The sequence below is a fragment of the Phalangium opilio genome, unplaced genomic scaffold (assembly GCF_054372755.1).
Source record: "Phalangium opilio isolate 3A_F unplaced genomic scaffold, DU_Popi_V2 ptg000105l_1, whole genome shotgun sequence".
Taxonomy (NCBI): domain Eukaryota; kingdom Metazoa; phylum Arthropoda; class Arachnida; order Opiliones; family Phalangiidae; genus Phalangium; species Phalangium opilio.
The window spans coordinates 461,913-475,036 of NW_028324207.1; the positions used below are offsets into that span (position 1 = coordinate 461,913).

Sequence of the window (13,124 nt, forward strand, 5' to 3'; positions counted from 1 at the left end):
GTGTTTTGTTTTGAGGGACCAATTTTTCTTTCGTGCACTGTTTGGAAAACTATGTGTGAATACCTAGTCACGGCATCCCTCGTTACTTTCCCCAAAGACTCGAACATTGTCTAAAGCCCAGTACCGCCATTAGTCCATCCATTTGGGCTGCTTTTTTAATTTTACACGTAATTTTAATTACGGTAAAATTTAAGAAACGGCACCAAAACCCCTGTCCCTGTCCCTGTCCCTGTCCCTGTCCCTGTGCCGGACGCGTCTGCGAAACGAACGCTTACGATAAGAGAGGGAAACCGGTCGCGTCCGCGAAACGTACGCTTACGATGAGAGAGAGAGATCGCTAGCGTACGCGGTGGCGATACGAAGCTCCGCGTAGAGAGAGAACTGCCTGCCTGGTATATTAGTGAGAGGGGGAAGAGGGAGAGGGGGCATCCCGCTCGGAGAGAGAGGAAAGAAAGGTAGTTTAAATCTCGCGGGCTTTTTTGAGTGAAGGGAAACAAGATGATAATTTTCGTGCATTACTGCACTTTTTTAATTTTACACGGAATTTTATTCCGTTAAAATTTAAGAAACGGCACCATGCGCGTGATACATCAGAGATTATGCTGAATGGTTAGGTTAGGTTAGGTTAGGTTTCGTAAAATAGAGGGGACGGTTTACGGTCATAGTGATTTCTGGTTTAGGGGATCCAGGATTTGGTTTTAGATACATTATTTGATTCGTATGGTTTTGAAAAATTATACTTTAGTGGGGTGCACAATTTAGTTTCATTAATATTATTTGAAATGTGACGTTATTAGAAATTAAGGGGATACACGATTGCGTTTCAGAAATGTTTTTAGTTGTACGATTTATTGGAGATCAACTATACGGGGGGTCACGTGAGCCGTGTAAAATTACTATTAAGGCCCAGCCCTTGGGCCATCTTGTTTCTTTTTTTTTTAAACCACAGCACCTTTACGACTTTCGTACGTACGTACGATTGGATATTTCCGCTGAGCTGGATGATCGAGATTTATTTTTTATCCCTTTTTTTGGTGTTTCATCTTTTTGGCCGAATATTTTCTTCCTCTCAATTTAACTCACGGAATATGATGGTTCCTATCAGAAGTAAGATGAGACTAGAAATACTGAGCTAACCAAATTCTTCACTTGGCGAAAGTGAATATTCTTGATAACACAGCAACGGTTGGCCCTCTGGTAGCGGTTTCTGAATTTCCGCTCCAAAACGTGAGACGCTCGTGGCGGTAGGTAAACGGCCGAACTAGATTCAAGCACCCGCGTCCGTGTTCCACGGCTTTAGGTTGAGGGGAAGGGGGTAGGAAATTTTTTGTAACTCGACCAATTTTTTTCTCTCTAGTGTAGGCGCGATGGAAGCGGCATAAAATCCTCAAATTTGTTCACTAGTGCCAGGATCTACTACCAATGGTAGAGCTCTTTACTTCTAGTCTCATCTTACTTCTGTTCCTATATATATATATACGCCGAGCCTGTACTATTTCCGCTCGCAAAATAGGACCAAATTTTCTTACCAATTTCCACTTTCCAATCTCTCGAATCTTGATATGTAATATTTCCATAGAGGTGCATTGAGAGAGGAAAGAATATCAAAGACTTTCAAAGGAAAAGTTTCATAAGTATTGAAGTTGTGTTTTAATTATCAATTAAAGCAAAGGTATAGCATTGATAGGCCTAAATTGATCGTTAATATGGAGAGAAAATGCTAGTCGCTAGTTACTGATCTTTCCCGTCAAAAGTCAATAACGTAGTTAGTCATTTTGTAAATATTTTTATTTACAAATCACAAAATTAACTTACTGGGTTTAATTTTGACACTTTCAAGTATTTAAAACCATTAAAATTAACATAAAATTAGGCTTAAGATAGCTATCGAAATTTTATTTGGAATTAATAGCGCATTTTTCGTAATACTTCACCTTTAATGAAGGCAGATTGAAGTTTCTAAAAGGCCTCTTGGGCCTTAGGGAGATACGGATTCGATTTGAATTTTTTCCCTCCGAAAAATTTCTTCCTAGAGTAGTTGATGAAATAATTAGGTTTACTACGTCAAAAGGTTTCAACGTTATTTCAGACGTGAAAAAAATAGCTAGTCTTTGATTTGGTTTTCCTAATATCAGAAGTATGGCAATTTTTCTATTAGAAAAGGTATTTTAAAAGGCTTGACGCATTTTTCGAATCAAGTAAAAAAGGATTTTTGCATAAAAAGTTCATTAGATTTTCTTGGAAACAATACCTATCGACTGAAACTTAAGATTCAGTCTTTAAGAATACAAACTTGTCTACGATAACCCCGGTAGTTACTGGCTATTTGAACGCGACACGATACGTTTTAACCCTAATGTTAGTAACGTCTACCATGATGTTATTAGTGGCTAGCCTGTAGATTATCAATATCCGATCATTCATCTAAAAGTGACACGTGTTTCTTTCTTTCTCTTCTTTATAGTTGCCGTCGTGGTTGCTTTCTTCATATGTTGGGCGCCCTTCCACGCGCAGAGGTTAATGGCCATCTACGTCACGGCCCCAACGGAAACGGACATCAAAATCTACGAGGTTCTTCTACACATTTCTGGCGTCAGCTATTACGTCAGCGCAACCATCAACCCGATTCTATACAGTATTCTATCGCTCAAATTCCGTCAGGCTTTCAAGGAAACTTTGGCTTCCTGTATAGGAAGACGCGTGTCCAGAGCAGGTCAGTACCTCTTTTTTTATTCGCCGTATCATTTAGTTATTTTGGACATGACTCGCTTTTTGACCATTCCATACAAGTGAACTCTTAAAGGGATTGTGAATGTCTAATCTCTCATCATAACTCGAAAACAGTGGCCCTCAGGGCAAAATGTCATCGAACATTTTCGACTCTATATAGCCCATAATTAATTTATGCCAGAATTATCAGAAACACCCTGTGTAACTGAACAATCCGTACTGAAAGATTTTTCAAACTCGTATTTCACAGTCCCTTCAAGATATCATTTTGAAAGGCTTAGCAATCTATATCCATGACCTTTTAGGCTGTTAATCGATCAAATCAAAAAACGCGAAGGGGAATGCGCTGAAAAGGGGCGCTATTTTTGGAAGAAATCCATACTAGTGGGGTAGGCTGTGAATGGTCACTACTAGACTAAACTAAACTGCACTTCTTTTTATCAATGTCTGACCCATTTGGATTTATGTCAACGTAAAGAAAAGAAAAAAAAAATTCCTCTTGTATCTGTTGTTACTTCTTTTCTAACTTCTTCTTTCTTCCGTCTTCTATACTTCTCTGAATCTGTCTTCTACTTGTCCTTTCCAATTCTAATAACTCTGTGACTTTGTCCTCTACTTGAAAAGATCTATAATTCACCTTCTATTTGTCAATTCACCCCATCGTGGTGGAATTGGATGTTTTGCCTGATGCAATGCTGCTCTTAAAATAATGACATGTTACAAAGGCTTATAGCTAATCAAAGACATCTATCTACCTTCGCACGAAACTAAATTCCACTAATCAGAAATGAATGATGTAACTAACCGTAGCGTATTTTGTTACGAGCTTGTGTCTTAGTTTCTCTAGTCATCGTTACGGAAGTATACTTGGGCTAGCTTTGATCATATGGACGTGAAAGTTCAAATACTAATGGAGATGTATTAGAGGTTGTTTGTCAATTCGTATACACTATGACGTATAATCCTTTAACAAATTCACATCCATGAACGTTTAAATTTGCCAAAACTACGAGCCTGTCGTACATCTCCATTTAGGTACGTTCTCCTCCCTTTAAAGTCGAGTTTAAACTAAACGATGGCTAGCGAAATGGCACCCCTTTATCGAACAATAAAAAGAGTTGCAAAAGCTCGGTCCTGTCCACTGCCTCTGCAGGGTCCAGATACGCCTCGGCCACTTCGGCTCCCAGAAAGTCGACGGCTATGGAAAATACAGACTTGACCATGATTTCCGAATCTTCACCACGATCGAGTTTGGCCAAAGTTGTGGCGTTCATAAAGCCATTGACCAATGGTCATCGCAACAGTCAACATCAGATTGACAGCAAACGTGACAAACTTCCTTACAACAACAACCGATCCGGATCAGTCGCTGATCGATCAAACTTGTTGGACCGACAAGAATCGGTCGTATCGGCCAACGCGCCAACCGTTGCTAGTAGCGAAGGGGCTGGTAGCTCTATCAGCAACAGTAGCTTGCAAATGTTAGACGATGACGCGTTTGATGGCGCCGAGTTACGCGATTTTATGGCGCATGAGCAGATAGGCAGAATTTAAATTTTTTAATGGTCTCGCACCCCGAATTAATTGAAATTATAGACACCAGAAGTTAATGAGAGGGAAGGAAAATAGCTTTATTTTATATTTACTGTCCTGGCATTGATCTGTCTTTATAGTACCTTCTTAACCTTAACGCCAAATTTGCTGTGAGAGATCAAATTAAAATAGACATAAATTATACTCACCTGTACTCTAAAACCAACTAATTAGCTTTAGAATTCTCCTAATTATCCACCAATTAAATATGTTAAATAACACCTGTGATATATATACGATAATTTTTGTATATATGACTCGTTTCTTAATTGTAAATCTGTAAAATTAATTAACTTTCAGTCCGAAAATGTTAATTAAAGATAATAGATTATATTAAACTTAGAACCAGCTTAAAATTAGATTAAACCGAACGCATTGACAGCGAAAGTTCCCAATGCAGTAAAACCAAAGATATCTGTGCCATATAGTTCACCCTTTTGTGTAGGAAACGTATTTCAGTGCGTGTAAAAAAGATTCGCTAAGACTTTTGAGTTTGTGTAGGGTACCTCCATTTGTCTCGATATCTTCACTTATCTCAATAAATAGGTTGTTGAACAAGCTTTCACTTTCTTGGATTGAAATACTATCTCTTTCAAGAGTTAACTGTGTTAGATTTTGAAATTGACGAGACGCAGACCTTGTAAGGTATACCTTTAAAGTCGTACTTCATACGAATGTACTTCTAGTAGCGGAAAATTGATGTATCTACAGTCGCGTAACCTCTAAACTTTTTTCAGATAAATTCCACACACTTTTTGCCTCAAGTTGTTTAGCTCGAATTCGCTAAGAAAGTCTGGATGGCTTTCTTCACGACAGTATAATCCTATACTTCTTGTTAAAAGCATCAAAACCAATTGAAAACAATGGCTATACTAACTCCGCTATAGTTGAAGATGTCCTTATAACACTTTTTTAGAGGGGATTAGTCCTAAGGACACACACACCGTAGGTTTCTCTTTAGACCGGGGATATCTTCGAAGTAGAGTCGATTTGTGACCTAAAACGACACATAGGTCCTGATAATCCGTTGTTTCCCCGCTGTGAGAGTGGCCTTGTTGGATCTATTCTGTCTGCCATAGTGTTGGTCTAATCCACTTAGGTATTATTGAGTGGGGGATTTGTCTCTTACGTTCTTTGTTGCCTCTCAAGGTCTACTAAAACCTGTGCCAGTGGACGAGAACCATTCTCACGCTGCAGTTGTCATTAATGATCTAAGTAATTTCAGTGCAAGTTCTTAAACAAATTTACCTTTCAGTATTTTATTTGATATTTTCATATTAAGTTTCTTTGATATTTGACTCATCCTTTTATTGGAATTTTTGAGTTTTCAACCTTATCGTTGAATATTTAGATGTCAACTGCTAACGTCTAAGGAAATAAAAAAAATCCAATAGCTTTGCTTCTTTCCATCTTGCAGAGTACGATAGGATTTTTCAATATCAAATATCTTTCTGGTAAAGTCGCGAACCTTTCCAGTCTGTTTTTTCTTCAACGACATCAATTTTCACGACTTGATATGTACGTTTGCGCATCTATTTATCGACTTTTTAGCAATATAAGCTTTGGAATTGGATATTTCCAAGCTATATAGTATAGTTCAATATATACTTTTCCAAGAGGCATTCTAGGTTAAAGGTCAATATGTATAAATGACCTTCCATTTGAAGAAAAGTAATTCATTTCACGTCCTCGTTTTATAAATAACCGTTTTCATGACAGAACTTGGAAATAAGAGTGGTTGAAATCTACCCAACCCATCGACTAACTCAATTCTTTAGGGAATGCTTTATATACTTTTTTTATAAAATTTATTTCCCGAATCAATCGTATAGGTCGCTTCCTCGGTTAGTTAGGACTGTCTCAGGTTGCAGTTCTTTATTTTCTTTCCATGGTCACAGTGGACAGTGACATCGATCGATAATTACTGAAAGCGAAAACGTTCTATGGACTAGGACAAACGTTTTCCTCGCGGTTTCGTGGAAGCGATAAAGTTACAATCGTCGTGCTAACCAAACGACCTCGTACTAGCTCTATTGACAAATGTTTTTTCATTAGAAGTCTTTGTTTAAGCAATTATCTCATGAATATTTATTTTCTGGGCTGTTGCTTCTAGTATTCTTGGAGATGTATCGCGGGGTTTTTGTTAATTTTGCTTTGCCAGTTATCGAGTTGGGACGTTTTTGCTATAGGCTTTCGCTGGTCGTGGTCTCTCGCTTACACTGCAACCTGATTTTTTAGTCTCTAGCCACGAGGTATCTCTACTATTGGGAAGTGAAGTTAGGGTCCCATGGGTATAGAATTGAGTCACGTAGGATTGTCATCATTTCAGAGGTGACAGCTTCTCAATGGCACAGAGGTTCCAAGCAATCTCTTCACGAGCCAGAGACCGCCGCGGAGCCTTGAACAATGCACTCCCCACTTCACAGTATCCGTCTCTTCTCACTTCCTCTCTCTTACGTTGCGACAAATGTGTACCACTAGAGCTAGAGTTTTGACCGTACTACGTCTCTCTTCCGGCTCCGATGACGTGCACTATCCAGGACGTAGTTTCTGTAGCGTGCAAGAAAGGTCTTAGAACATTGAAAGAGTACGCGGTTTTGTTTATAAACTCCGAGACAGTATTAAAGCACCGTGAAAAATCATTTGAACGCTTATCTTACAGGTGGGTTTAAACAGAAACCAAAACCTAGCATGATTGTTCAATGACCTTTCTTGTAAAATTTATCTATGGTATGCGCATGGTCAGTGAGATCGTATGCGAAGGAGAGTCAAAGAGGGTAGGTAACTATAACGGCACACCCTGGTATTTCTCTCATGCGCACCTACCTCGGCGCTGAGGAGTTAGACGTCACGTGATGTCTTAAGAATACTGGCTGTAAACAAACTTGCCTGATTGCGCATGTATGGAACACAGATACCGAGTCACAGCTCGGTACTGGTTTTGAAAGGGGACTTGACATAGAATTCTGTCTATCCGAGTCTCCTTCTCACACGTTCTCACTGGAATTTTTGGATTTACCGCGAGTGCTTGCTCGGATTACCACAAATATAAACGGTGATATAATTGACACTCTGCACTCTTCTTTAATTGAGGAATTTAATTGTTTGGATCTATCACCCTATTCCCCACTTTAAACACAAAAACAAACGCCCCTAAATAAAAAGCAAGGAAAGCAAAGTATCCCTCTGAAAGGAGGTAATTTGCCAGTTTTCTAAATCTAGACTGGATATCATTTCTATACCATAGGTAGGGAAATGTTTCGTAAAAACATACCGCAGATTTCCATAAAAATTCGGAATATTATTCTTGTCTGTCTGTCTGAGCCTGTGTATGTAAATTCATCCAAGTACTTGTCTTTTTCTCGAGTATAAATCCTTCCCCTTGGAATAAGTAACTATAAGATTTGAGTTTCTTACTCCAAGATTTCCATCCACCCTCAGGAAACAAATTTGTCTTGAATGGAACGAAACAAAAGACTCGAAAAAGGTGTTTTGTCTGTTATTTCCTTACAGAATGGACTTCCGCAGATTTCGCATCTTATCACGCTGCTCATACAACGTCCGCGACAGTTTGAAATCAAAAATGAGCGGTCCACTTTACATTTCTTTCTCCCAACGGTTTTAAAAGCTTCAAACGAACAACGCCAAACCAAAATCGTCGCCTATCTGTCTTGACCAGTCTTTCTTCCTGTGTTTTTACTCGGAACAATTTTAACCGGAAGTCGCTCGACTACACGTAGCCTTACTTCCGGTCTATGTTTTTCGGAACTCTTTTTTGTCCTGTCTTTTCTTTTCCCGTTTGCGCTTTATTGAGAACACAATATTAAAAATCTCTCCCTAGCGAAGAACTATATAAAGTCTTTCTTATAGTAAAATGGTCGTCTCTGATTGGCTAATAAGTTTAAGTTAGGAAATTTTATTAAAGTTAATATACCTATACGGAGTGCAGGGTCTTGCTAAATACCAGTTAATCTTATTGTATCATAGATAATTGTAAAAACATTAACAGAAATGGAAATTTTTTAAACTAACCAAAATTAAATATATCTAGCTGTAGTTTACAAAAAAACATCAAAGCACACCCTACAGTACAAGCAAAAATATCCTTAAATATCTTTAAATCCAATCCTTAGAATTATATCCAACATGAATTCGTGTCAACCGAAATATATAGTATGTATAAAGTCGTATATATTTAATTTCTCGTTGTTAATTTATTATCCTTGAAATTAATAATTATTAATGTCCATTAGCTTAATTAATAATTAAAGACCTATTTAAAATAGGTTGACAATACACTCACTGCGCGTGTCTATATAATAAATATCTATATGTATACATGAATATTGGTTGGGGTTTCATTTCCAATATTATATCTATAACCTATAACCTCAAAAACCATTGAAATGTGTGTAAATATGTTTATTATTGGTTCCATAACGATATTTATAAACGTCAAACGTTTGTCAGTGCCTTTTTCTAAATGTAACATAATGAAATCATGTATTTTCTTCCGAACAATGTAAAATTTCAACCTTTTATTCGTTTCTCCTTCGTAAAACACGTTTTTATTTCTAATTAGAAATAAACGTGAAAATAAGGAAAATATTGTTGGTTTTTTCTCAACATCTTTAGTCAAAACAAGAAGTGATATCTAGTTTATTAGGGAGAAGGTATAAGATGCCTAAGTATTCGCGCGCCATAGTCCCTATCCCCCTTTCAAAATAATAGGGGGGGACGTAAAAGGAGGCCGGGCTATTTCGCCTCTCCTCAGTCGGAAAAAACGTAATTTTCATCATTCGCGTCGCGCTGACGTGTGCTTTCATGAACCAATGGTTGTAATTTAGAGGCGGGGATTAACTCCGGACCTACGTTTGGACTGGAGATAAAGCTGGAAATGTGGCGAATTTATACCTTCTCGCTAATAAACTAGATATTACTTCTTGGTCTAACATTCATATTATCAGAAGGGGATAATGGAAGAAGGATGCCACTCTAAATTTATTAGCTCTGTTTAACGTTAGTTAATTTCTCGTTTGGAGTCGCAAAAACATCTTCGATAATTCTGTTTAATATTACAAAGCCCATAGTAAAAAAAAGGCTTAGCTAGGCACCAATTAACCTTTATCAATGACCCCTGACCCATTTACGAAACGTATTACGTTGTTTTGACCCGTATTGAAAGGTTAAAAACTCGATATGGCAAAATTAAACGCTTTTATACACAGTCAAGCATCTGTGGTTATTTTTCTTCGAGCCCGGTCAAACCAGCTGATCCCCGAAAAAAACCCTTTTCATTGAAAAGAAACCATTCTAATTAATAACGATCCCTGGCTGCTTTTAATAATTAGTTTCTTTAATGAAGGGAATCTGTCAGAAAGCTTGGCTTCAAACTTGGTAGGAAAAAAAATATATATGTTACCCTAGAGAGCTAGTGAAAACCCTGGCTCAACTTCCAGCCCCATTTTTTGCGAGGGGCTGATATTGGATGACCTTACCCCCGGGTTGACTGCTGAGCAAGGCGTAAGGCGCGAAGAAAACTCGCTCGGGATTCAGCCTTCAGGAGCAAGGAAAGGGTAATAGCTCATTTTCTTTCACGGCTCTGGCCTTCTTTATTGAAAACTGATGACACATTTTCGACCGAGTTACGTAAAAGATAAGAAAGTGGTGATCTGTACGCTTTAAGGGGCTTGGACTTGATAGAATTTTCTTAGTAATAAATGCGTTAATTTTTCTTACGTAATTATTCGTTTTAGCACAGTTCGTTAGTGCTTTGTCGGTTGAGCTGTATCGCGTGAACAGGTTTGGCCACTTTTTGAAAATTCCGTATCCTTTATTTGATAATAGCATAAGTTCATAAGATATGTTCCATAAGTTTGTTAAGGGTTTCAAACTGGAGCTTGTCATGAAATGACAACGTAGGGCATAGATTCGAGGTAAAGCGACGCCTGGTTTTGGCAATGTCAAAGGCTTAGGACAGACTTAATATGCAGATAAACTGCAAATGAAACTAGCTTGTCGTTCTCGAACTATCTCTCAGTAAGTCTTTAGCATTACGAAGTATAGGAATTGTCGTCATACTTATGGAACATATCTTATAAACTTATGAGAATAGTAATGCTTCCTTATGGGAATTTTTGTATCTTCCAAACCGCCCAAAGAGTAGATCTATAGTTTGCGTAACGGAATGAAGGGTTACTTCAATTACAACCCCAAGCATGGTGTATACTTTCAGCGGTCAGTGTAATATACAGGGTGTTACAATATAGAACTTACTGCATTTTTCCTGTGAGTATTAATGCTCAGGCGTCTTTTAGGGTATCATTTGAACCTGGGACAAAAATACTCTCTCTGTTTTTTGGGGTACCCGAGATAAATGTCTCTCTCTTTTTTTCCTGACTCCAATCTCTCTTCCTCGCTTCCTTAGGTTTCCCTTATAAGTCCTCATTTTTTTCCTTTTTCGGCAACAATTCCCATGCCTCGAAATCGTTCTGCTAAACGTTTGTAAGTCTTGTACATTTTGTTCAAATTCTTCTACATGTACCTACTCCTTTTCTTTCCAGGAAAAAAGGAAATTTCCAGATATATGGAAAGCGCTATTAATTTTCCTTGGACTTTTTTTATATTCCTTAAAATTTTCTTTACTTATTTCCTTGGCTATCTTTTTCTTTTCTTCGCGGGAGTCTCTTTTTACAAAAACTAATTTGGAAAAAAAAAGAAAATTATCGGGATTTTACCAGCGTAATATGCACCGGTAAACTTTAAAACTTTTCATTCTCGTGGTTATTAGGACGCGCATAATGGTGGGGAAAATATGCGGTAATTTAAATGGATCACGTATTACATATATGACCCAAAAACGTCAGTAGAAATAGAACCAATGGAGATGAGACTGAGTTAAAGTTCGATCTCTGTGGGTTAGATAATAGATTTTTATAATTATAGTAAGCTTTAATGATGATATTTTAACTTGATCGCCCATTGAATACAACCTAAGCCTTGGTCTAACATAACCCTAATCTAAAATAAGCCTAGGTCTAACCAATAAGTGATATCTAGTTTATTAGGGAGAAGGTATAAGATGCTTAAGTATTCGCGCGCCATAGTCCCAGTCCCCCTTTCAAAATAAAAGGGGGGACGTAAAAGGAGGCCAGGCTATTTCGCCTCTCCTCAGTCGGAACATATGACTGTAATTTTCGTCATTCGCGTCGCGCTGACGTGAGTTCTCAAGAGCCAATGAGATGCTGGTTGTAATTTAGAGGCGGGGATTAACTCTGGACCTACGTTTGGACTAGAGATAAAGCTGGAAATGTGGTGAATTTATACCTTCTCCCTAATAAACTAGATATCACTTTAGAAAATTAAAGAAATTTACGGAGATAAACCACGTGTAATTACTCTAATTACACGTGGTTTATCTCCGTAAATTTCTTTAATTTTCTAAATTACTTCACATCCGTGTATAATAATAGTTATGTTTGACCTTTTTAGATATCACTTCTTGGCCTAACATAACCCTAATCTGAAAAAAATAGGCCTAACATAACCCTAATCTAAAATAAATAGGCCTAACATAACCCTAATCTAAAATAAGCTTTAAATGAACCTAAACTTAACCCTAATTATCACACAATGGGTGGTTAGCTTGCCGGCTTATCCCTCTGAAAGGTATTGTCAGAAGATCTAGCTCGCACTTCATAGTCTGCATTTCAAATTTAATACTGACGAAAACTTTAATGAAGGTAAAAGTCTGATTTGAGAAATAACGGATGAACTTCACTAGCTTCGTGCCTGGTTTATGACGTAACAGCAGTAAAATTTGCGTCATACTTAAACTAAACACCAAGAATTGTTTTTCTTATTCTCAGGGAATATTAATTGCAAAGTATCAGTTTCGTATATAGTCCTTGAAAATAACGACTACTTGCTTTTTACAAGAAATTTACGGAATTTCCAGCAAGCAATTCATTATGCCAAAAGCTAAGAGCGCGCTGTTTTACCGGTTTTTCTTAAGGCCAAAACTCCCTGAACCTTGCGGTAAACACTGACAAATTAACAAGAAGTAGAGACAAAACCAAACCAGAGAAAAACCTAGCTCTATTAGAAAAACATACTGGATTAGATTTAAAATTTCGTGAAATAAATTTATAGTTCCTTTGGATATATTTGGTTTCTGAACAAGCAAGCACTTCTTTCAAGATCCCATTTAACTTATCTCCCTAAAACCATGTGCACGTTTTTCTCGACTACCATCGAATGAAAAAGAAAACGTTTAATTACGTTAATGGTATTTCTCTTCAGGTCTTTTAAATCTACGAATTTAAGGTTGAAACTCCTCTATTTTGAAAAAAAAAACGGAGATAAATTCCACTCTAGTTATTTGATTGGGTTTTTTTTTTACACCAACTCGTGGAATACTGAAATAAAATTGAGAATATAAGGTTATATAGCACCAGAAGGGTATAATAGTAGAAGGATGACACTCTGTATCCTGTAACCTGATTCTTCCCAGGCTCACCCTTTTTGTTTGCTCCCTCGCTAATCAAACTTCAGATGGGCATCGCACCGTGCTGGGGTGAATTCATAACTGTTTGGTACTAAATCCTCAGCAATAAACCCACAAACCTTGATTTTCTTGACGTGGGACAAAAATCCACAAGCGCATGCGCCTTTAGGCAAATAGGTAAGCGCTAATAGAGTAATGATGAGGGAACTATTTATCTCGTATGTGATTTTGTTTAGTAACCTTTGCTCAAAATGTAAAATGATGTTGGAAAGAATCAAGTTACAATTACCCCGCT

At 37.6% G+C, this 13,124-nt stretch overlaps 1 protein-coding gene across 2 annotated transcripts in view; it reads left to right on the plus strand.

Annotated features, from left to right (window-relative positions):
• LOC149625070 (pyrokinin-1 receptor-like) overlaps positions 1 to 8,909 on the plus strand; it is an 88,496-nt gene extending 79,587 nt beyond the window's left edge. Inside the window, exons 3-4 of one of the 2 annotated variants that reach the window (XM_089851837.1) lie at positions 2,465 to 2,713; positions 7,837 to 8,909. In XM_089851837.1, coding sequence (XP_089707963.1) covers positions 2,465 to 2,713; positions 7,837 to 7,898 — 311 coding nt within the window. In that variant the 3' untranslated portion in view covers positions 7,899 to 8,909. Of the gene's footprint in view, positions 1 to 2,464; positions 2,714 to 3,883; positions 5,633 to 7,836 lie in introns of those variants that run through there. The other variant, XM_089851836.1, reaches the window with a different exon arrangement.
• Positions 8,910 to 13,124: the final 4,215 nt, after the last annotated feature.